This window comes from Hipposideros armiger, unplaced genomic scaffold (assembly GCF_001890085.2).
Source record: "Hipposideros armiger isolate ML-2016 unplaced genomic scaffold, ASM189008v1 scaffold_164, whole genome shotgun sequence".
NCBI lineage: Eukaryota > Metazoa > Chordata > Mammalia > Chiroptera > Hipposideridae > Hipposideros > Hipposideros armiger.
Window position 1 is genome coordinate 2120188 of NW_017731514.1, and position 25194 is coordinate 2145381.

General features: G+C 51.9%; 1 protein-coding gene and 1 pseudogene across 3 annotated transcripts in view; both read left to right on the plus strand.

The window, feature by feature from the left end:
• Window positions 1-5333, plus strand: part of LOC109387611 (fatty acid-binding protein, epidermal pseudogene) — a 42656-nt pseudogene extending 37323 nt beyond the window's left edge.
• TBC1D22A (TBC1 domain family member 22A) overlaps window positions 1-25194 on the plus strand; it is a 285991-nt gene that overhangs the window by 69661 nt on the left and 191136 nt on the right. For all 3 annotated transcript variants that reach the window (XM_019651702.1, XM_019651703.1, XM_019651701.1), the window contains exon 5: window positions 21849-21919. In XM_019651702.1, coding sequence (XP_019507247.1) covers window positions 21849-21919 — 71 coding nt within the window. The remainder of the gene's footprint in view (window positions 1-21848; window positions 21920-25194) is intronic.

The window sequence follows — 25194 nt, forward strand, 5'->3', positions numbered from 1 at the left end:
TGGCCGCCCCAGGGGAGGTCTCTGTCCAGTCTCCAGGTCACAGATAGCACTGTCGTTGCTCTGCTGCCCCTTCTCAGGCAGTTGCTGGGCCACGACACTGAGACCCTTTGTCCACCTGACTCCCTCCCCTCGATCCTGTCCTGTGAGTCAGCATTGCTCTGGAATTCTGAACAGACGGGGGTTGGGTGGTGGGGGTGGGGAGGCGGCAGTGGGCCTGTCTCCTGCCTTATCGTGGCCTGTGGCCTTGGTTCCTGTCACCTGTCAGGACAGCTGCCATGCACCGTGTGCCCTCCCAAGGCTGCTGTTGACTAAGCTGCTGCCCCTGTCATCCTTGTGAGAGAACAGCCCAGTCAGGCCACCTTTCCTGGGCTGGCCGGCCGGCCCACATTCAGCCAAAGTGTCCCCTCGTCCCAGCCTGTACGGACCGCTGGGAGAGGCCGGGCAGCGGGTGGCACGCAGAGTGAACCAGAGCTGGCTTGTTTGTTGTCTCTGCCTCTGAGGGAGGGTCGTGGACTGGGGGCTCTTTCTGGGGTTCAGCCTCCTCAACAGACTCGGTGCCGTGGACAGAGGCCGCCTCCGCCGCGACCCCTGTCACTTGGTGCCCTGGCCTCTCACATTGAGTTCTTAGTATCCTCCTACGCTGGGTGGCCCGGCGCCTCACTTTGTCTTCGTTGGAGTCATTCTTGTTAAGCACTGGCGGGTCCAGCCAGGTGAGTTTGGGTGAGCTCAGGTAAGTGGCCGCTCTCTGGGGACCACCTGGAGCAGCCCTTCTCCCCTGCCTGTGCCTCATGCAGCCACCCCTCTGCGCAGCTGCTGTGCGGCAGGCACTGTGCACATGGGGTGGCAGATGCGGCCTCTGACGCCCCGGAGCTTGTCCTGGAGCTTGCGGGTCAGGGACGACACAGCCGGAAGTGATAGTGTATGTGTGTGGGTGGGGGGTGGGAGTGGGGGGCGTGCGAGGGTGAGGAGAGCACAGGAGGGCCCCTCCCTGCCCTCTTGGGAGACAGGATGCATTGTGCTGGGGGGCAAGCAGGCCCCCCCCCCGCGGTTGCCTTTGGGGTGCATTACATGTCTTGCCCAGTGGCAGTGTTGTGAGCTTCATGTGTCAGTGTCAGGGCTGATTCGATTGTGGTGACCGTGGGGTGACGGTGTGTTGTGTGTGTGAAGTTCACACATGCAGATACTGTGTGCAGAATTTTTTGGGGGAGGGCTAGAACTGGTCCCACATTTTTGGAAATATTGGGTTGTCGGAAAAGTCATGACACATTTTTGCAGTGAAAAACATAGAAAAAATATGTCGTGAATTTTCCAACAACCCAATAGCTATTATCCCATTGAAAACACCTGTTGTGCCCATGAGGCTGGCTGTAATTACAGAGACTAATGAGGGGACGATGGAGAGATTGGGACCTTACACGCTGCTGGCGGGCATGTCAGCGGGCAGTGCTTCGGAAGACAGTCTGGCAGCTCCTCGGACATTGACCTTAGCACCTGAATATGACCCTGCCACCCCCCGCCTAGGTGTGACCCCAGGAGCATTGGAAACACACGCCCACGGAGTGATGGACGCAGCAGTGTTCACAGCAGCCGGAAGTGGAAACAGCCCCAGTGCCGTCACGTGCTGACGGGGCAGACAGAACGCCCCCACACAGTGGGGCATAACAGCCGTCATGGAGTGAGGCGGTGACATGCTGTACGGGGTTGAGCTTTGAAAACACCACACTGCATGACAGCAGCCAGCCACCAAAGGCCACAGACTGTGTCACTCCACTGATATGAAATGTCCAGGCCAGGCAGAGTCCTAAGGCAGGCGGACATCAGTGGTTGGCGGGGCTGGGGAGGGGATGGCGTGACCGCTGATGGGATGGGCTTCCTCTCTGGGGTGATGGAGTGTTCTGGAATGAGGTGGTGGTGGCTGCACAGCTCTGTGAAACCCCGCATTGTTTCCAGTGTGCCTGATGGCGTTTAACGTGGGCGTCTGTGCGGATGAGGAGGGCTCTGCCCTCAGGGCAGCAGTCTGCTCAGAGGTGGCATTTTCACCGTGTTCCCACCTACCGTCACCTGAGAGCTGCAAGCCGGGGATGGGGCGGGAGTCGCATAGACCCTGGGCGATCTTCATGTCCCTGTGGGTCCCAGAGCTCACCCCCTTGCTCTCGCCTATCTGTAGAGACCTTTTGGGGGGCGGAGGGGGGCTGCCTCCGAGCCTAGTGCCTGAGAGACCCTGCTGGTGGCGGCCTGGCCTGGCAGGTGGGCCTTGCGGGCTTAGGACAGCACCGCCCCCCGATGTTTGAAACCCACTGCGCGCCTGGTTCTGCCTCTGTGCCTGTCCTGGTCCCAGCTGCTCTGTTTTGATAAGGACACGGGCAGGCAGTCTCCTGAGCGCTCCTCTGTGGCCCGCATACGCCATGGGATTCAGTGCGCTCGCTAGAATTCTGCAGCTTATCTTTAAGTGGGAAGAGATGCCCTTTGGGGAAGAATTAGGGCCGGAATTTCAGGGGTACTTGGATTGTGGCTGAGGAGGGCGGGGCCCGTGGGGAGGTGCTTAGGGCCAGGCCCAGCCCAGGAGCTGGGTTTAGGCTCCTTGCCTGCCGCACACTCTTTCTGTCTGTCTGTCCCGCTCAGTGTGTAGCTGATGACGTTGGAGCACCGGGAGGCACGGACGACAGCCGAGCTGGTGAAGGCCTGCCCGGAATCCATGCTCTGTTGTGTATTTGGCATTTGTGAAGGCCGGAGTCTTTTTCTTGGACACGCGGGGCCTAGGGGATGCTTGGTGGCCACTGTGGTGGGCTCCCGGGGTGCTGCCGGCACCCAGGCCACCCATCAGCCCCTTTTCTTTCTCCCTGGCCCCAAAGGCTGTAGCCAGCGGTGCTTCTGGGTGCACTGAGCGTGCTCAGTTCTTCCTCAGCCACGGGAGGATGCCATGGGTGCTGCAGTGGCCTGTGCTGCCAGGTGGGCAAGGGAAATCCAGAGAAAAGGCTCTTCAGAGTCCTGCCCCCTCAGGCCTCCCCCACCCCACTCCCCGCCTTCCGAGGCAGCCAGAGCAGTTCAACGCACACCTTCCCCAGGACCCTGCGGTGGCCTCTCAGCTGCGGCCCCATCTTTGCTCTGGGCTTTTCCTGTTGACGCGACTCAGGTTCCCACCTCATCTCAGGCATTTCTTGGTGGCTCAGCAGAAAGTTATGAGACTTCCAGATTGCTCTGTCAGTGGGGGGATCCTTCTCTCGTATGTCTGAATCTCAGGGGCGCGAGGTCGTTGTTCTCCCAGGTGCTGCTGGACGCGTCTTGCTGGGTGAAAGGCCGGGGGTGGGCTCGTGCTTGGCCTGGGCTGCCCTAGGCCCCTGCGCGGGCCCTGAGCCATTCGCCTCGCTGCTGCTTCATCGATGCCCTGGAAGGCTCCTGTTCAGCACTTCCTAGCAGCAGGCTCCCACCGGTCTCACGTGCACCCTTTCTCTGCGCTCCTTTGCCCCTCTGCCTGAATGCGTTCCTTCCCGCCTCATGTTAGCTCAGCTCCCTGTGGTTGGGGCTGCACCGTGAGCTCCCTGGGAGCCCCACGTTGGTCACCTCCGTCCCGGCGCAGCGTCTCAAACCATGCTGGCTGCGTCTCTGTGGACTTATCCACGCTGTTCCCTGTGTGAAGAACCTGCCTCTGCCCGCTGGCCTTGAAGACGGTCCGTCTGCTCAGGCCCCGTGAGCCCCCCGGTGCTGCTCCTCTGGAACCTGACCCTTGGCAGCCCCTCCCTGCCGTGGGCACACTTCGAGGGCCTTTTAGACGAGAGCTGAGCAGGCCAGTGTGTGAAGAATGCGGAGGTTTGAGAGGGATGACTGGCTAAGCCTTATTCTGTGTCCCCTCCGCTCCCCGGCCTTCATTCTTGTTTCGTGCCCCATCTGTGCCCACCCCCAGCTCTGGTCCCATTTCCAGCCTGCTTAGGGTGGGGCCAGCACGATGGAGATCTGCTCAAGCCTGAATGTCTGTGCCCCCGAATTCCGATGTTGAGACCTACCCCCCATGTGGTGGTGTCAGGATGTGGGGCCCCAGGGAGCTGATGAGGCCTGAGGGTGGAGCCCTCATGCGTGGGATTAGTGCCTTTATAAAAGGGACCCCAGAGAGCCCCTCCCCCCGCTCCATGTGAGGACACAGCGAGAAGATGACTGTGTGAACCAGGAGGTGGGGTCTCACCAGACACGGAACCCGCCGGCACCTGGTCTCGGACTTCCAGCCTCCAGACTGTGAGAAACGGCTTTCCCTTGTTTGTAAGGCGCCCAGTCTGTGCTGTTTTGGTGACAGCAGCCCAGGCAGGCTCAGGCGAGGCGCCTGTGGGGTGTGAGCCGCGTCTCAGGGACGCTGAGAGCAGGTGAGAGGCGTGGACTCCTGCTTCCAGAAGTGGCTCCTCACTCACCGTGGGAGTGTGGGCTCACGGCCGTTTGAACGTTTGACACATGCCAGTTCGTTTCCATGGGGGTCTGCGAGCCCTGGTCCGGCGACGGTGCTCGTGGCTCTGCCTTTGCCCTCTGCCGGGCTTTCCCTCCAGCCGGCTGCAGTGTCGGTGCCACACCTCACTGGGGCTTTGGGGTTTCACCGGCAGCTGCTTCGAGGTGTGGTTGGGGACCGGAGGTGTTCTGTAGGTGCTCTCTTCCTGAGGTCTGCATTTGGCTTCCCACTTGGCGGAAACTGGGCTTTGGGAGGTCACCAGAGACATCACATTCGCCCAGTGGTACTTGTGAGCTGGTGGGAGTCGGGCAGTTAATTAGTTCAGTTTCCTGTTTTATAGACAGAGGCAGGCGCCCCAAGAGGCCCATGTTGCAGCAGCTGCTTACTGAGCACCTGCTGCAGACGGGGCCTCACTGGGCCCTGAGCCCACCGTGAGCGCAGGCCCTGCGCAGACTGGCTGGGCCCGCCCTGGGGACGGGCCGGTCTGGAGGGCAGGCGCTGTTTGCCGCTGCCTCAGGGGATGCAGTGTTCCTCCCTGGGTTCCGTCACGCGCCATCTCCGAGTGGTCGCTGTGACTGCCCCGCTCTCCACCTTCACACCCCATGTTTCCTGGCGTGCGTTTCTCGGCCCCTCTTCCTGACTGGACCCCCCCACAGTTTCACGCTCCTGAGCCCCAAGCCCCACTCCCACTGTCGTCTCCTCGGACCTTCTCTGCCTAAAACGTGTGCAGTGTGGGAGAAAGGCCCGGACTCTGGCGTAGGGCCAGGCGGCTGAGCCTCGCACCCGCGCCTGTAAAGTGGGGAGGACAGTGGCCTCTCGGGAGAAGCTGCGCCATGGAGGGAAGCGCCTGGCGCGGGCCTGCGCCGCGGTGGCCGCGCACGCCGCCGAATGTGACTCCGTGTGACCCGCTCCTCATTTTTCTCCCCCCTTCGCTAAACTGCTGCCCGTCTCCACTGCTGCGGAGATCGTGTAGCACCAATCTCTGTTGCCCAGGGGACATCCGGGGCTCGTTGTCGCGTCCCTGCCGCTTTTGTCTCCGTATCTGGTTATCACCGAAGCCGGCCTGTCCCCGCTCTTGCCGACGCGCCGGCATTGTCTCCTTCGTCTCTCCTCTCCGTCTTTGATGGGCCTGCCCTAGTTCAGACCTTTATTATCTCTGCCCGTCCATTGAAGTAGCTTCAACTAGTCTCCGAGCTTCGCTCTCCCGTGTCATACATTCCGGGGACTAGCAGGAGGCGAATCAGGCTGAAACATGGCTTTCGCCGTGACTTGAACAGCTCCTGCCGCTTCCGGGACAAAGATCAGACGCCTGGCATTTAATGCCTTCATAATGGGACTCCTAATTACTTGTTCATCTGCTCCATCCAGACACAGGGACCTGCTGACCCTGGACTGCTGATGACCAATCACACACTGAAATATGTACTGAAATAGAGAAGGCTGAGGGCACAACAGATAGCGATATAGTAACTCTTACAATAGCCAAATAATAACAAGAAGCAGTAGTTCAGTTCTCCTTCCCACCCATTTGCTGTGGTCTCGGTGACCCACCCAGGAAGCCTTCATAGGCTTGTGCCACCACAGCACAGCACCCTGTGCACGGCTTGGTCACGGGCCTGGGTTGTCGGACTGCTGGTTTACCCTGTTGTCCTGGCATGATTATTAATTATGCCCCAAGTGTCTACTTTAAACAGTGTATTGTGTGGTCACCCCCCTACATGGAATGCGGGCTGTGGGTTCAGGTGCCTCAGTGGTGATCGCCCATAGCAGCAGCTCCTCAGACACCCTGAGAGCCCTTATTTCTTGCCTATCACTTCACAGGTATTGGGTTTCATATTGTTACCTTTTTAGCACCTTGTCTGTGCAGCCGTAATCCCAGGAGTTAGGGGTGCAGGGATGTGCAAGATACACTCTCTATGTAGGAGCCCCTGGTCAGGGTGCAGGCAGACCTGAGACCAGATAGAGCTCGTGGTGGCATGAATGGAAGTATGCACCCCGAGAAGGAAGAGGGTGATTGCTTTGGTGTGGTGAAGTGGCGTGGGGCAGGCTGGAAGGCCGGGCAGGGTCCCTGGGGTCAGTTTCATGGGTCAGCAATGGACTGCTGAGTAGACATCAAAGATGGACGGCGTTCCAGGCTCCGGCACAAGGAAGCAGACCTGACTGTGCCGTGTGGCTAGTGGGCCAGCAGGGGTGTGTGGTCAGTTCTTGACTGTGCCTGGGTCCTTCTGCCCTGCCTCTGAGCCTGCCTTCTGTGACTCATGTGTGAAAGGTGTGCAGGGGGCTGCAGGGTTATGTTGCTTTGCCTTTGTAATAACATCGCATTCTTATCTCAAATTAATTGAGCTTATCACTGACAAGACTGTCCTCAGCCTTTCCTTGGGCTGTATCCAGCTTCTTGTCTGCTGGGTTCCTCAGCCACGTGTGACGTCTAGGAGTGCGCCCGCTGGCTGTCAGAGTCACAGAGAGTGGGCAGAGGGCGTCCGTCGGGACAGCTGGGAGACGGCGTTTCTCTTCTCTGCTCTTCCTTTTAGGGACTTCTGCAGAGTGATAGGTATTGAGCTGGCGTGAGCAGGTGTGGGAGGGACCGCAAACCGGAACGGTACTAAACAAACGTGCAGACGTGCCAAAAATCGCTTTGGGGGCCGTGTGTGGCTGCCCCTGCTGACGTTTAAACATTGTAGCATCAGGAGGACTGTACTTGCTGACCCTGTGTCTGTTAAGAAATGGAGTAACCTGCTGCCAGGTATCATAATGAGCAAACACGGCTGACCTGAGAAGGCGGTGGAGCCAAATCCTGTTGTGCACACACATATTCCGGGGGTGCCAATGAAGTGTATACAAGTGGACACTTTTGGTCACCGTTGCTCAAGCAGTGGTTCTCCGTAATCAGAAGTGTCTGAACGCTGATGGTAACTACTTTGAGCACCTCTTGTAATTGCAGAAGTGAAACATGACTTGTATTCATCTTTTGTTATCGGTATATATTGAGTATTACAATTTTAATATTTTTTTCATTTCTTAAAATGTGTGTACATTTTTTGGCACCCTCTGTATGTATGAGGCGTGATCACAAAATACAGAGCCTTTCTGTTAGGTCACAAAATACGGTGACTGCTGCTGCTGAGTGCCATCGACGGAAAGGCTGGGACCTTCAGTACGGGAAGCAGCACGTTGAACCTTAGTAACAGTGTGTGACAGGTTTCAACTCATTCGGTGCAGTCAGTCGGGTGTGAGCTACGGTTGAGAGAAGGTGTGTTTTAAAGTGTGCCGTAAATCATCCTCCATCATGACAATGCTCCGTGTCTCACATTGCTTGTGGTACAGAAATTTCTGTCAAGTAAAAAACATTATGGTGTGTCTTCACCCACCTTATTCACCGGATCGGGCACCGTGCGGCTTCTGGCTCTTCCCCAAAGTCAAAATGATTCAGGACATTGAGGCAGCCACGACAGCATAACCAAAGACACTCACAAAAGAGGACTTCCAGAACTGCTTCAGAAAGTGGCAAGAACGATGGGATAAGTGTGTTTAAAGCGAGGGCGAGTAGTTTGAGGGGGATTAATGGCAGTGTGTCTTTTACTGTAATAATTTTTTAAAATGTAAACATTCACTGTATTGTTTAATCACACTGTGTGTGTGTGTGTGTGTGTGTGTGTGTGTGTATTTAAATGCAGAAACTATAGGAGGCTGAGGGTCTGTCTTCATTGGGTCCTACTAGAAAGCAAAGAAGCAAACCCAAAGCTTCTAATTTGTTTGAAAGGATTTAGATTTTTAACACAAAATAGCAGTAGCCTTTCCTTTAATTAAATGCCACGCGACACTGGCTGTGGGATCAATGGTATTGAAGGGAAACAGTGTAATTAGGCCTTGTGAAGTGACTAACAGATGACTGGGCTCTCTCCAGGGCGGGTGGGCTGGTTAAGGACATGCACGTTAGTGGGTCTTTGCTTTTCCTTGCTGCTGCCACTGAAATTCCAGCTTTCCCGTAAACACTTTGGGTGTATTTTTTGATTTCCTGTTAGTAACAAATGGATATAACTCTGATTTAGTCAGTTCCTTATTATCAGACATTTAGATCATATCTTTCCAAAATATGTAAATAATGCTTCAGTGGCCATTTTTATGCATAAATATTTGTCTGCATTTTGGATTTTTTTTTTTGGGACAGATTCCCAGACATGAAGTGACTGGCTCCGAGGGTGTGAGCCTTTTTCAGTGAGGCTCGGATGTGAGCGGTAGGCGGCTTTCTCCAAGACATCTGGTCATTGAATTGCCTTCAGCCCTGCCTGCTTGGTGGGGGTGGACGCCTTGCTTGAGTTCCCGTGGGCCTGGGGTCCACACATGCAGGTTCCGTGGGCGTCACTGGGCCACCGCGTCCTATGAGTGGGCATACTGTGCCTTCCGTCCGTCTGCAGGCCCTTAGCAGTGACAAAAACCCAGCAACACAGCCACGTAGGCAGGCCTTGGCAGGTTTGTGGTTAGTGTCCTGAAGGTTGGGGCTGCTGGGAGGACTTACACCATCCTGCCACTTCAGGGACGTGGGGCCCCTTCGCCCGTGCAGAGCCATTCAGCCCTCGCAGTTCTGATGAAAGACTGGCACCCAGCACCCATTAGCATACTCCCTGCAGCTGAGCCCCCTCCCAGACCCACCTGCCTAAGAGGGCATTTGGGCTTCGAAATAAACAACCTTTAAGAAATTCCTTAGCCAAGACTCTTTCATATCAGTGGGAAGATGTAATTCACAAACCATACAGTTCGCCCTTTGAATGTACAACCTGATGGTTTTTTGTGTGTTTGTAGAGTTGTGTTGCTGTCACTACAGTGAAATTTAGAACTCAAGAAGAAACCCTGTGCCTACCAGCAGGCAGCCCCTCCCCGGCCCCCCTCTCCAGCCCCCTTCCCCAGCTCTAGGCAACCACGAGTGTCCTTTCTGTGCCTGCACGTCTCCTATGAACTGAACCACATGGCATGCGGCCTTCAGAGCCTGGTTCTTGCTCTTGGCGTGATGTTTTCAAGGCTCACCCATGGCGTGGCGTGTAGCCCTCAGCCTTGCCTTTGGCCATAAGCATTCCGTTGCGTGGACAGGCCATGCCTGATTTATCCATCCGTCAGTCAGTGGACCATGGACCATTCCCACTTGTCGGCTGGTCTGAGAAATGCTGCCATGACGTTCGTGTGTGGTTTTCGTGGGGCGTGTTCCCCTTTCTGTTGGGTAGACACATACCAGGAGTGGGGTGCTGGGTCTCAGGGTGACTGTTTAACGTTCTGAGGCGCTGCCAGGAGTTTCCAGAGGGCCTGGCGCTTACACTGCCGCCAGCAGTGGGTGAGGGCTCCCGGTTTCACACATTTTCTACAGCCCTCCTGGGGGGGTGACGGGGCGTCTCGCTGTGGCTCCGATTTCCCTGATGGCGAGTGATTTTGATGCCTGTTCAGGTGCCAATTGGCTGCTTGTGTGTCTTCTTTGAAGAAATGCCTATTGGGATCCTTTGGCCCATTTTTAATGGGGTCATTTGTCTTTCTATTATTGATATCCAGGACTCTTGGCACTTAATGCTGTCTGGTTTTTCTGTTGGTTGCCATGAGGACCAGGCTGGAGGCAGAGACAGCAGGGACGCCAGCTTTGGGCTGGTCAGCCTGCTTCCTGACTGCTGCATTCCTGGGTATCAGCCACAGCCCGATGGGCCGAGGGCCGCGTGCCGCGTTGCCCCTTGTGGTAGGGTCCCGATCAGGCGTGTCACTGGTGTTTCTGCAGGAAGGCCTGAGCCGGGCCAGATGCAGCCCCTGCTGGTGTGTGGTGCGGGAATCTGCTTCACAGAGCAGGTGGTGGAGAGGACGCTGAGCTGCCTTCACGCCTGGCCTGGCCTGGGAGGGCTTCTTGGAAGAGCTGGCCTGGAACTTTCCAGACAGGAGGGCTGAGGGGAGCAGGACACCTTCCACAGAGGAGGCTGGAGTCACTCTCCTGGCATTGCTCACAAGGCGACTTACGTTTTAATAGAATTGGTTTTCCCACTACGAATGAATTGGGTATGCTCACTGAGGTACATTCTTAAAAGAGAAAAAGAAAAAAGGTAAAAGAAAAGAAGAACAGGGTTCTACTTGTGATCCAAGCCTTCTCACCGTGTCTTCTCGCCAGTGGCTTGCAGGGTGTTGAGTGGGCGGAGGCCCCAGGTCCCCTCTCCCCATCCTTTCAGAACTCTCAGGATTGTGGGAGCCACGCTCTGGCTCCTGTCCTGTGGCACCCTCAGCTGTCCCCTGCTGGGGCTGCTGCTGCTCTCCTGGTCAGGAGAGGGAGGGGAGGGACTGTGGCAAAGCCAGGAGTCCATACCAATCCCCTCCCCCGGGAGCCCTACCCTGGCTGGGATTTAATCAGAGCGCAGTAAGTCATGCTGACTAATTTTATACAAAGGAAAGGCTTTGCTGTCACTCAGGAACCTCCCCGCCCTGCTTGTGTCTACTCTGGGCTTTTCAGTGTCGCGCCTGCAGGGGCTGAGCTCAGGTGCTCAGTCAGGAGGCCTCGCCCCCTCCTCCTCGTGTCTGTCTGGGGGACCTCGCTGCCTTTCAAGGTTCTGAGCGGCCTCCTCTGTGAGGCCTTTCCTGGCCCGGCCTCTAGACTGTCCGGGCCTCTGGCCTCCCATCCCTGAGCCCCGCTCGTGGGTTCAGCACTGTGTCCCTAGATGAATGTTGGTTCATTTCTGCCATTTCTGACCCCTTTTAAAGCACATGCCTTCGCTCACTGCCCGGAAGAAAACATTAGATAAAAGAAACAGTTACAGCTGGAGAAGTTATGTTGCAAAACTTTATTAAGTATAGCAATTGAGGGTCACGAGAGTAGAACCCCAGAACTGCTCGCGTCCTTGCCTCTCCTCTCCTCTCGCAGCCAAGCAGAGAAGCTGGCTATTGGGAGCCGCGAGGGTGCCGGCTGGAAAAATGAAGTAGTCACGTAAGACATACGGAGACAGCATGCCCCCCGCCCCGCCCTCCTCACCCCTGCATTCCATCCCCAGTGGCTGTCACTTGACCTCCTGGTACTTTTCTTTATATTTCCAAACACTGTGCAAATTCTGCAGATTTTTACAGGCTAGCCATATTTCTTGCCTTTCTACCCTGGAAGTAGAGGGCTTAGCCCTCTCCTCCTGCTCCCCCATCTCCTCCTTCCCCACCTTCTCAGTGTAGTCAATGGCAAACTTTTTGGGAAATTCGATTTGTTGTTTGTGCTTTTATGACTAAGTCTGGGTTTTGACTGAGCCAGGAGAACCTGTCCTGTGTAATTTCCAGATTGATCCTGAGTTGTGCGTGGGGGGTAGGGGGTGGGCGGTTCCCACCTGGATTTGGGGCCTAAGGGCCTCCTGCGCCTTGGAGGTCGTCTCCTGCTTCCAGCCACACCGGCCCTTCTGGGAGCAGGGCTGTGCCATCGATGGGTGGCGTCTCATTGGCTGCCCCTTTGCAGGCTTGTGTGTAGCCTTTGTCTCTCCACCCTCTAAGCCCTCTAAGTCGCTCCCTCTGTCTCCTGCCATCCATCCTTCGAAGTTTTGTTGGCATTCCTTGCCAGCTCTGCCCTTGTTAGCCGCATTATCCCTTTACTGTGGTGTTGATGAGGTCTAAGGCGGGAGATAAATCTACTCGGTTTTAACTTGGCCTCAGGGTGCCTCTCAAGCAGTAGCTCCCTGGGAACTTCCTGCTGTCCCCCTTCTTCAGAGATGTGACCCACTCTGCTCTGGTGTCCTGCCTCGCCCGGCATCGCCCGGCACCTTTCTCAAATAGCACCCCTCCACGCATGCTTTCACTGCTGGGTGTCTCCCGCCCTCCATGCCGACGAGCCCCTGGAGGGCAGAAATGGGCCTAGGTGTTCCCTTCGAGGCGAGCTCAGCGCCTGGCCGGTGGTCAGCCCTGACCCGTGTTCGCCAACTGGACAAATAAATACATGTGACGGACTCAGCCGGGCGATGTGTAAGTGGCTTGGGCCCCGGAGGCAGCTTCCACGAAGGGGGTGCTCAGTAAATGCTGGTCCCCTGGGTGATTTACGAGGCCCCCCTGCACTGTGGCTGTCGGAGTAAGGAATGTGCTTATCGTGCAGACCTTCTCATGTCGCTCAGCTTTTCATTTAGATTCACATGAAGCCTCGGTGGTTGTAATGTACGTGCATTTCTTGTTTTTGGTCAGTGTTTCTCCCAGGTCATACCGCTATAAAAGTTTTAACAAATCAGAATTAAAACCAGTTCAAAAGAGAGGGAGTGTTAGAAAAAAAATAGCCTCAATTATGAGTTGATTTTTTTTCTATTATTCCTGGCTTTTCAGAAATAAAAGGTGCTTTTAATCATGACTTCTTTGCATACACCATTCTGTGACAGGTTTCTGGTTCAGTCTAAAATGTGATATTTTACAACCAGTTAGGATGAATGAGTCCCAGTTGCCTTACGGTTTGGGTTCACAGAGCGTGCTGACTAACTACATTAGTAAGCATAACAGAATCGTGTTCTCGCATTTGTATAATGTGTCACAGTTTACAAACGCCTCCCCACGTATTATCTCTTGGTTCCTGGGGAAAGTCTGTGACTCGAGCGAGGCAGGTATTTTTATTTGTTTCACGTTTCAGGGGAGGAAATGAGCTCGAGAGAGATGAAGGGACCGTCCGAGGCCTCACAGGCTGTCGTTGGCTGTGCTGGGCTTCGACCCACATGCAGCGCTTGTCCCTCTACGCCGCGTGTCCTCTCTGCGTCCTTTGGTCCTGGGGCATCTGCAGGGCAGTTCCCCAAGTGGGAATTTTATTGAGAAGCACAGAAATCACAGTACAGACGAACATGAAATTGTGGTATTGTTTTCATGACAGTATTTCAGTTACTTTTCATAAAGCACACCCACTGTTGTAGAAGGAAGAAATGTTATTTATTTTCTGTTTATTAAAGTTTTTCTTACATTTTAACTTTCTCTCTTAGAGGACCAGTGATTTTGCAATCTCATTCCAAGGAATACAGGGACAGAAAGCTGAAAGCAAAGCCAAACACAAGCTTCAAACACAAAGACTCAGGCAGTTGAGACAAAAGGGTGGAGAAAGATACGCCATGCAAACACTGATCAGAAGAAAACTCACTGCTTATAATAATGTCAGAAAAATCAACATCAAGACAAAGAGATGTACTGGAGACAAAGAGAGATGCTTCATAATGAAAACAGGTTCCGCTCATTTAGTAGATAATATCTTTCCTAAATGTGTGTGCACTGAATAATACAGGTTCCCAATGCATGAGGCAAAAACACTGTCAGAAATAGAGAAACAGACAAATTCACAATCAGGGGCAGACATTTGAGCACCCCTCCCCGAGGGAGTGATAGGGTATGTCAATTTAAACAACAGCAAAGATATGAAAGGTATGCACAGCGCTGTCAGCCACCTGGATATAACGGATCTATAGAACATCACGTTCACCCAGCAGCCCATCGCTCTGCCAGCGTAAATAGTAATAAATAACCAAGGGCAGAACTAACAGCAAGTTCTTCTGACCAAATGCTATAAAGTAGAAACCAGCTTAACAATAAGATACCCAGGAAATCCTCAAATATTTGGAAGTTTGTCAACATACTTCTAAATAACTCATGAATCAAGGAACTCATAGGGATAATTAGAACATGTTTTGAACTGATGATAATGACAACACATCAAAATTTGTGTGATGCAACTGAAGCAGTGTTTGTAGGGAAATTTGCACCTTTAAGTACCCATCCTAGGAAAGCATGAACTTCAAATCGTGATCAAAGCTTCCACTTTAAGATGCTAGGAAAAGAGGAGGAAGTTAAAACTAAGTAAAAGAAGGGAAATAAAATAAGGATGGAAACCAGTAAACTGGAAAATGGATAACCGAGGCAAGAATCAAGAAAATCTAAAATTAGTTCCTTGAAAAGATAAATAAAAACTTCAAAGTAGGCTGATCAGTGGAGAAGAGAAGACATTGGTTCCCATGATCAGAAATGAATGAAGAGACATCACTACAGATTCTACAGACGTTAAATAAATAAAAGAATATTATTTACTTCACACCAATAAACTCAAGAACTTAAATGAAATGGACATAGTCCTTGAAAGACAGGACCTAATAAAACTGATACAAGAGGAAACAGAAAACTTCAATATCCCTGTATCAATTACAAAAATAAATTTGTAATAAAAAACCTTCATACAAGGAAAGCGTCAGGGCCCGATGATGGCGTTGTTAGTGAATTCTATCAAACATTTAGAGAAGGAATAACACCACTTTTGCTCCAAAAGCTGTCTCAGAAAAGCGGGGAGAAGAAAACACTTGCCAGCTCATTTTTAAAAGCAACATAACCCTGACACTTAAAAACCTCACAAAAGCATTGCGAGAAGAAAGAAATTAGGGACCAGCCTCTGATGAATATAGACAAAAAGTTCTTTAAAAATATGTTAGTAAGGTGGCTTTTGCTTCCATCCAGGAAGGATGAACTGCCAAAGGGATGGGATGGCTTTCCTGTCGGGAACAACTGCAGACTGGGCCGAGTCTGTGAGACAGTCGCTTTCAGGGCTGGGCAACAGGCAGTGCAGGACTGGGGCCCCGGGAGAAGGACACAAATGGGGTGCAGGCTGCCTTTCTCCCTCTTACGGCTGGAGGCGGTTTCCAGGCGCCAGCATGGGGAGGGGTGCCTGAACTTACCCTGGCAGTCTTGCTGCGCTGAGGAGTCTGGGAAGGGGGTTTGGGGGGCCGAGACCAAATGTGTGGAGTGGAAGGCTGGGGGAGGAGAGTATTCCAGAAACAGAGCCCCAGATGTCTGCAGCGAGGTCCCGTCCAGTCCTTGGCGCAGTGCTGAGGTGTTCACTGGGGGGTGGGGGGGTGGTAATTCCACGTGGCAGGGAAAGACCCCCCAGAAAGCTGCAAGCCGAGTGGTTCCCAGAGCTCACCCAGGCCTGGCTGCTGGGGGCTGCTGGCCGTCGCTGCAGAAACCAGGCACTGGAAGGAAGGCAGTCCTCTCAGGAGCCAAATGTGGGGGGCAGTGTGTGCTCAGGGTCCGAGCAGTGGAGGACGTGCGTCCCGCAGGGGCCTAGTGCCGGAGGAAGCGGGCCCCAGAGGCGGCCAGTGCCGAAGGCAACTGAGCGCTGTGCTGGCCTGGGCCTGTGCGCTGGAGAAGCAGTGCCGGCAGGAGCCTGGTGCACGAGGCACGTGAGAAAAGCCCGCTGTTCTGTGCCATCCCCCCTTCACTCCCTGCCCAAGAGGGTCCGTCATGCCATCTGGCCAAGGAGGAACATTTGCAAGACCCCGTCCCATCATCACAGAGGCAATAAATGGCTGACTAGCACACCTGGTGTTCAGTAAAAAAGTAAGACATGCAACAAGACAGAAAAATGAGACCTAGAATCAGAAGCAAAATCCATCATTGGGAACAGACTGCGAATCAATAATAAAATTATGAGCAACCTAACAAAAAAGTGAGCGAAAGACTTCAACATAAACATCATCAAGGACCCAGAAATGGCCAGAAGTGCATGAAAATCTGTCCAGCAGCTCAACATCGTTAGCCCGTGCAGAAGTGCTGATGAAGATCATAATGAGAGACCATCTAACGCCTCCTGGAATGGCTGACGTGAACGGCTGGTGGCACTGAATTTGGACCTGGACGTGGAGCCAATGGAAACTGTCAGACTTCGCTGGTGGGAAGTTTAAGTGGTTCGGCTGCTTTATAAGGGTGGAAACGAGTCTGCTGTAGGACCCAACACTTTCACTACTTCACATTTGTCCAACGGAAGTGAAAATGATGCCCACAAGACATGCAGCCGTAAGAAGGCGCATAGCAGCTTTTTCATAGCCCTGGGAGCTCTTCAATAACCCAGACGCCTGTGGACAGGTGACTGTGTCAACAAATTGTGACATATACAGAGAACAGAATATTTTTTCTGCTTGTAAAGAATGAAATACTAGTCCACGCAGCAGGTGTGACTCTAATAGACATATTTTGAGCAAAAGAAATAGGACACCACTGGGTACATCGTGTGTGTGCCCTTTCTGTGAATTTTAAGAACAGGCAGAGCTCATCTGTGACAGTATCCGAAACGGGTTAACTCAGGGTTGGGTCAGAGGATTACTAGAAAGGGTGATCGAAGTGGTCTGTATCTTGGGGGGAGGCTACAGTCGTTCTTTGGTTGTATGTAAGTTATACTTTAATTTAAAAATATGACACCTCCCTCACCCCCGGAAAAAACACACCTCTAACGGGGTGGAGGAAAGAACTGGATGTTCTTTTCTCCAGCACTTTCCACGAAGCAGTTGTAAGATGCTGCGTTAGGACAGAAAAGAAGCAGAAGTGTGGAGTCTGACCTCCAGGGCCTCATTAACGATCTCGCGGAGGATACCGGCTCACGGCGCAGCCTGAAGGGGGCTCGTAGGTGGGCTGGCTCCAGGGTTCCTGGCACTCGCAGAGGAGAGAGGTGAGGGAGCCCTGGGTTGTCAGGAAGGATTCATAGCCCTGGGAGAGGCTGCGCGGGGGCTGGAGGTTGGGTGGATTTTGAAAAGTCGGAGGTGAAATGTCACGGGAACTTTGCAGCTGCGAGGAATGCCCTGGGGTGCGTGGGAAACGCACTGGCGGGAAGCCCACACTGAACTCCTCCCCGAGCCTGGTCCTATGTGCGCACGGAGATGACGCTGCGTCCACACACGTTCTGGATTGCCCCCTCTTCACTTCCTAGCTAGATAAATTTATTCCACACCCACCCAGAAAGGCGCCCATTCTTTACTACAGCAGTGTGTGTTCTAGTGTATGGCTCTGCTGGCCGTGTTTTTAATCCTCTCCCTGGTAATGCCACTTGGATTGTTTCCAGTTTCCTGTTACCAGGAGAGTACTCAGGTGAACACCCTTGTGCGTCTGTGTAAATACCCCCGTAGAACAGGTTTCTTCACGTGAAGCTGCTGCTCAAACGTTACACACCTCCAAAATTTGATCAACAAAAAGGTTGTATCAACATACACGCTGACCAGACTGTAAGAGAGTGGCTGCTTCCCAGAAGTCATCCATTTGGGTATTACTCATTTAGAATTTTATCCAATTAGTGACAGATTTGTTGTGTTAATTTGTAGCTCTTTGATCACCATTGAGGTTATGTGTCTATTTTTGTATGTTTATTAGCCATGTCTATATCCTTCTCTGAATTTTGCGTTTTTCTTTAAATTGATCTCTCTTACTTTTGTATATGCTGTTTATATATTATAGTAATGGTATCCTACTTATATATTGCATGTATTTTTCAAGTCTGTCATTTTTTTCACCCCACCCCTGCTCCCCAAGTCTGTCATTTTTTTTAATATAATGTCTTTCACCATACAGTTATTTCAATTTTTTATATAGTTAATTTGTGAATATTCTTATTTATAATTTCTGAGATTTGTGTCTTGCTTTCTTTTCTGAAAACAGCAAAGTATTCTCCTGTATTTTCCTGTAGTAGTTTTTTCTTTTTTTTTTACACACAAGGGCTAGTGCGTGCATGCGCGCGCGCACACACACACAGTTTAAATCTTTGGATCTTTAATTATCAGGAAATACGCTTTCATATGGCAAGGTACACAATCTAATTTCCTTTTTTAAAAATAGAAACCATATTGTTTGGACGTCATTGTTTGACGGGCCCCTTTCATCATGATCTGAACCGTTCCTTCTGTTTCTTTTTTTTAAAGATTTTTATTGGGGAATTGGGGGATGGGAACAGTGCTGGGGAATTGGGGGAAGGGGAACAGACAAGTTGCTGTCGTTTTGTTCTTCAGTCTAGTTGTGGAGGGTGTTGCTTCACTGGCCCAAGTTGGCACCATCATTGCGCTCTTCCCAGGCGAGGCAGATCAGTCGCCGGCTTCTGGATGGCTGCTCACTGCGGCTGCTGGCTGCTCATGCTGGCTGCTGGCTACACACGGTAGCCCATGGCAACCCACTGCCACAGGGGCTGCAGCCTATGCTGGTGCCGGGGACTCACGGCAGCCCAGCTCCAGGTCGAGCTGTTGTTCAGCATCTTAGCTGTAGAGGGCAGTGTCACTGGCCCTCATATGTGGGATCCGAACCGGGGCGTCCCAAGCCAGTTCTTAACCATCGCGCCACCCGGCCAACCCCGTTCCTTCTGTCTCTTGATCTCTTTGCCTTAGTCTTGCTCTTAGAGCCTGTGTCTTAATTACTGTAGCTCTGTTGTGTATTTTCTTATCCTTTAGTGTGCAGATGCCTTCACATTATTCTTTCTGAAAATTTTATTGGCTGTTCTTGCTCTCCCTGAAGGGCGTAGGGTCCTCCGCTTACCAAGTCTCAGAACACAGCATCCCATTGGAATTTGGGATGGCTTTGCATTGAACGGAAGGTTTTTAAGTGACACTTGACAGCATTGCAAATTTGAGTCTTGGATCCAGGACTATATCGTTTGAGCCTTCTTGCTTTTGTACCCTAGATGTCTCCTTGGTCATTGCTTTTCTTTAACTGTCACCGTCCTAGCCCCCATCACCTCTACAATGGGTTTGTAAGTGGCCCGTTAAGTGGTCTCCTCGTGACCACTTGGCCCTTTGGTCTGTCCTCCACACTGGTCAGCGCTTTGTGACGGCTGTTCCGTGGGCTCAGACAGTCCCCTTGCTCTGTCTTCACTGTCAAGTTCTCAGCTGTGGGTCTTACCTCAGCCGCGGAAACCATCACAGCGTACTAGTTTATTGCACCATTTACCTGTTGTTGTTTTCCCTTTGCTGGCACGCGGGCTGTGCGAGGGTCATTTTGTGACTCCATCAGCCAGTGCCTGGCTCACAGGGAATGCTTCAGTGGGCTTGGTGTTTTCCTGTTTCTTTATATCTTTAAGTAAAGCCTTATAATTTTATCCACTTCTTCCTGTTAAGCGTGCTCCTGTAACACTTTCTATTTATTTTTTTGCCAGTAGAGAAAAGCTGCTGATTTTTTTTTAAAGATTTTATTGGGGGAATTGGGGAGGGGAAGCATGTTGGGGAATTGGGGAAGGGGAACAGTGTGTTTTTCCAGGACCCATCAGCTCCAAGTCAAGTCATCCTTCATGGAGGATGCAGGCTCAGCTCCGAGTCCAGTTGCCGCTTTCAATCTAGTTGCGTGCGCGCGCGTGTGTCTGTATGGCATAGTCCACCATCCCATGCGGGAGTTGAACTGGCAGCCTTGTTGTTAAGAGTGCATGCTCTCACCAGCTCAGCTGCAGCTCAGCTCCGGCGCAGCTCACTGGCCCACGTGGGAATCAGACTGGCAACCCTATTGCTCAGAGCTCGTGCTCTAACCAACTGAGCCACTCGGACGGCCCAAAGCTATTGATATTTGAACGTGCTTGTACCTGGCCATCTTGCTGACTCAGAGCCGTGGTGTCCTCTGTCTCGTGGTTCTGCCTGCTGCCTCTCTGTGTTGCTTCCCCCTGGAGGCCGGTCGGGTGCTAATGGCTGTAGCAGGCCCCAGCCTCACATCTGACCCCAGAGACTTTCAGAGCAAGGACGGGATTGCATCTTGATTCCCAAGGCCAAGGAGGTCTTTCTCAGAAGCCCCCAGCCAATTGACTCTCTTCTCAGTGCCTCAAATAGGGTCCCATCGCCTTCTCAGTTAGTGATGAGGGTGGGGCTTAGCTCCACACCAACCAACCAGGCCCACCTTTGGAGTGGGGTGGGTGGGTTCAGCTTCCCTGGGCTGATGGACACCTCTCCCTCCCAGGGCTGCTGCGGAGAGGTGTGTACAACCCGAATTCTGATGGAAAGGTGGAAGGGGCAAGTGGGCCCTGGGTGACAGTGCTCCTGACATTGGTCAGAGTGGTCCTGGGCTTCCCCATCAGCACAGTTGAACACCTTAGTCAAGTTACGAGACTCCTGACTTGGACCCGTGCTTTCATTCCTGGGCTAAATCCTGCTTATGTGCACTGTTCTTTGACTATCTGTTTCTGATTTTGTCTGCAAAGGTTTTATTGTGGGCCTTTTTGTCCATATTCATAAGTGAGATTTGTCTGTGTTACAAAACCCTTTTTAATAACGGGAGGTAATAGAGTGGCCAGACCCAGGGATGTGAAGGTCACTTAGTTCCTGTGTCACCTAACCTCTGAGGGACGGTTCCTCATTTACACGGTAGATCGCAACCCTAATTAACGGAAGAGGTTTTTTTTTGAGCACCAAATTGGATACATATGAGAGCTCCTTTGAAGCATTAAAGCTTACACAAAGTCAGAACTTTGCCTCAGACTGTATATTCTAGCATTTTAGTGAGTTTCCCCCTTGAGGAGAAAGGTTCAGAGATGTTAACAGCTGAGATTTCTCTCGACTTTCTTCATAAACCATAATCAGAGAGGCGCTGGGAACATGCTTGGTAAACATCACATTATTGGTGTTCAGATATGAAGTTCCTGCTTTTCATAATGTCTTTAGGGACTGGGGAAGATTTGATATTTCCTGAGATTGCTGTAAAATGCACGTTATTGCGGCAACTGTTGCTCAATTATTCTCTACTTACTTTACTTAGACTTTAGTAATTGGAAAAAGATTAGATGTCAGGACTTTGTATTTTGTTGATTATATTACCAAAGTCGTCTCTTTAATCATTTCCTTTATTCCTGGTATTAATCATTAGCTCTGAGATGTTAGCAGAAGAACCTAATGGTGGATTCGTAACTCAAAGGACAGAAATAATTGCTTCAGTTTCAGAGGGATTGACTGAGTGTTGATATACCCACAAATTGAAATGTCTTCTAGCCATTCGGGGCATGTGAAAGGGACACTCAAGGAGACACGGGGGTCAGACAGAATTCAGGGGCTCTTTGCCCTCCGCTGTCCTGCTGGGCGGCTCTGACCTCACTCCCTCTGTCCCTGGCCAGCCCTGTCCCTCTGTGGCCTTCTCACCTGCAGGTATGTGTAGGCAGCAGGGACTCGTGTTGGCCTATTTGAAGGCTTTGCTGTCCTTGGTGTGTCTAATACGGCCACCCCTTAATCAGTGTTATATACATACATCCCACGACGTAATTTCTTTCAAAACCAGTCCTGAGAAAACCACCTCATGCAGGTGTTCCTCAACAGTAATGGTGAGAGTGAGACAGGATGCAAGGGAGGAAGGAAGAAAACCTCATTTAGGTGTGAAGCTGGGGAAAATGCATTTGGGGGAGAGATGGGGGAGGGGTGGCAGGTCACCTGGCTTAGTTGGTCCTCTGTGTCCCAGGGTGGTGCTGGGGACACCTGGGGTGCCCTTAGCAAACAGATTTCCCTAAGATTTAAATGTAAATGGGCAACGTTTAGCATTGTGTGAACAGCATGGTAACTGCTCTCGACATTGACACAGTCAGTATCTGAAATTTTTATCATTTGGGTTCATCCTGGATTTACACGTGGGGCTCACTGCCCCTGATAACCCTGGTTGGAGCACGCGGGGATTTGGCTGTTTGTAAACCCTGTTTTCCTTGTCTCTTTTGTGCCAACAGAGGAATTACGGAAGTTGAGCTGGTCCGGAATCCCCAAGCCAGTCCGTCCCATTACGTGGAAGCTCCTCTCAGTAAGTCTCACCCCTCCTCCTGTGAGGAGAAGGCCTGTCACCTGGCCCCAAGTGTGCCTGTCTAGCTTTGTGATTCGAGCCTTAGCCTGGGCTAAGCTGACATTTCCCATCCTTTGCTTAATTTCAGGCCTGGCTTGACAAGGCTGGCAGAAAATAAAGATAAGCAGTAATTTATGACAGCTGTATTTTTCTCTGATTTTATTATTAAAAAAAAATCTGTAACATTTTGAAACACGGGATATAGAAAGGTTCCAGCATAGAGGATTATTTCAACTATTAGTTGAACTCTGAGCAATCAATGACAGGGTGAGATGTTTGACCATTTTTTTTTTTTTAATATTAGTAATGATGTTAGGGGGAGAAATGGATGTTAGAAGCAGTTTGTGTTCTGTGATGGAGGGTGGCGTTCTGGCTTCTCACCCCTCGCACTCAACTAGCTGCCTGTGTTGGAGCCCCTCTGGCAGGCTGGGGGGTGGGGGCATGAGTACCTGCCGTGTGCTTAGCTGGGGCTTCATCCTGGACGTGAAGGGCCCTGCCAAAACCCCAGGTGGTTCACAGACGGCTTTCTTCTCTTTGCCATTTTAAATTATTTTTGGAGCCAAGTCAATAGGGAACTCTAAGTGTTTGCTATAAATTGGGTCTGACTTGCCGCATTTAAAAGCCTCTTTCTTGCTAACAAGTCTAAGTAAACTTGCAGCCTAGTACCTCAGAATCCTAAATGGATATCACCTCTGGACGGTGCATATTTATTGATGAAATAGCTATTTGCAATTAAAGTGAGACCTGCTGCGGCTGCTTATGTATTTGTTTGGCTTTCTAAGTATTCATATCCAGTTTTCCAGGTGTCCTCTAAGACAGGTCACAAGCTTTTCAGAGCGACTCGTAGGAAGTGTCGATGGAAGCACCTTTCAGGACCCTTCCCCGCAGTTCTGTATCTGCCGGGGGTGGCCAGCACCTGGGGGGCACGTCTCACAGGAATGACTTTGTCCCGCTCTGCTTCCTGTGTCCCAGTCTCTGCGGGCCCTGGTTTCGGTCCCGTGCTCTGCCGAGGAGCACTGTTCCTCACTGACAAGTAGGACATGCGCTTTAATGAAGAAAGAGAGATGAGAAACTTGGTTCTTGTCACTTGTGGAGAACTAACGCATACTCTAGCCTGGAACACACCATTAAACTATCAGTCATGCTGTTTAACATTTAAATTCCATGCAAGCACAGCAGTAACTTTCCAGAAATTAGTGCTATAGAAAATCATTTTTTGGGCTCTTTTTAAAATAACGATTTCAGAAACATCGAATAAATACTAGTTAAACATTTAACATTTATGTTAGTGAAGAGAATGGTTAAAAACGAGCCGTGACACTCCGATATCATGGTTTTTCTTTCCATTTATTGAGGTAGGTTTGCACGGGAACACAGTGGGAGGGAACGTTTTGATGTTTGTGTGGCCGGGACAATTTTGATATAAGTATATGCATGCATTGTTTTACATTCATGATTAGTGTTTTTATAGCATGCTAATACAGCAATTAAGTTTTCTGTAGTTCTGTCATTTAAAATTCATTGCATACTTGAATATATCTCATTTGCATAATTTCCAGTCTTGCTTAATTATCTGAAGGCCTCAACTTGCACATGTGTGTGTTCCTTTAGGAGTGGAGTGTCAGGAGGATGCTTTTTCGCCTGTGTTCCCATTATGACATACTTCCCTTTTATTGTAGAATTTCCGTTGCAGCAAGTTAAGTTAAAGTGTGGGGAATAGGGAGAATTTCCGAGTACTCATTTATGTCCACTCAGAATCCTTTGGTGTCACCGCATGTGACCCATGTAAAGCTGTCCACGCTGTTCCTGGCATGCACCCCTGGGTGGCCCCACTGCTCCAGGAGGAAGGCCTGGGCTGCTGCACACCCTCCCCCCCACCCCTCTCACAGGCTGTGCCCGGTGCCCACCTGTGTGCTGTCCTGCGTCCTCCATGCTGTCGTATGCTCTCCCTCCAGCGTTTGCTCTGTCGCTCCCTCTTCACCTCCATCTTCTCCACCATCAAAACCCAAAGAGCAGAATGCTAACCAGCACTTATTTTTCACAAGCTAGCTCAGACGTCTTCCTCCCTGGACCCCCAGGGCTGTGTCCCTCCTGGGGTGCGGGTGTCATTCCTTCACTGGACAGGTACTCATTGAGTGTCTGCTGGTGCTGACCAGTACTCTGAGCCCTTGGGGGACAGCTGCGAACAAAGGGGCGGGGGGGGGGGAGGGATGGCCAGGATGCGTAGTAAGGAAATTTCATAGTAGCTTAGAAGGTGACGGGTGCTGCAAGAAAACCAGGAGCCAGGTAGGGATTCTGTGGGCGGCGGGGGAGAATTTGCTGCTCTAAGACAGTGTCAGGTGGTGACATTTGCTCAGGGGCTTGGGGGAGGGGAGGAAGGTGTCTGTGCAGGTGTCTGGGGAAGTGCGTCCCAGTCTCATTCCTTCTCTGAAGAGAAGGGTTTTGATTGCAGGGCTGAGTGTGCCTTCGGGGTATGCTGAGCAGACCACCCACCGCGGAGCTGAGCTCTACTGGTGGGGAGGGTAAGTAGCAGTGACAGTGTGTCACTTGGGTCCTGACCCTGCAGAAGAGCCAGGGTGGGGGTGGGGGCGAGGCACTAAGAAGAGGGTGCTGCTGTGGAAAGGTGCCTGAGCCCCTTCCTTAGGCCCTGAGCACAGGCGGGGAGGGGATGCCCGCCCTGCACAAGTCGAGAGGAGTAAATGTCCTAGGCTTTGTGGCTCCTCTAGTCTGTCTGAGCTGCTGGGCTCTGCCCTTGTAGCAGGAAAAGTTCTCCATGTAAACGAATGTGCACAGCTGTGTTCCTATACAACTTTATTTACAAAAGCAGGCTGCGGGACAGGTTCGGCCTGGGCAGCGGTTTTCTGACCTCTGATTGGAGGAGTGAGTCGCAGGCAGAGGGAGCAGGGAGTTTGGGGAGAGGCCCTGATTCAGGAACCAGAGGGGCTGGTTGGTATGTGGTGACAGCATCCGTCAGGTCCCTGGCCAGGCAGGGCCCGGGAGGCCTGGCAGGAGCGTGATGAGAATCCACTGGAGGTTCCCTGGGGAGTGTGGGGGGTGTTAAGGTCTGGTCCTGCATTGCCCCAGGGTCTCGGGGGAAAGGGCAGTGGGGCCTGTGTCCCTCAGCGGGCGCCTGTCTTCAGGTCTCTGCGTCCGGGTGCCGAGTCCAGGGTCCGAGATTGGCCTGGAGCTCAGTCAGTGAGTTTGTGGGGATGTGTGTGTGTGTGTGTGTGTGTGTG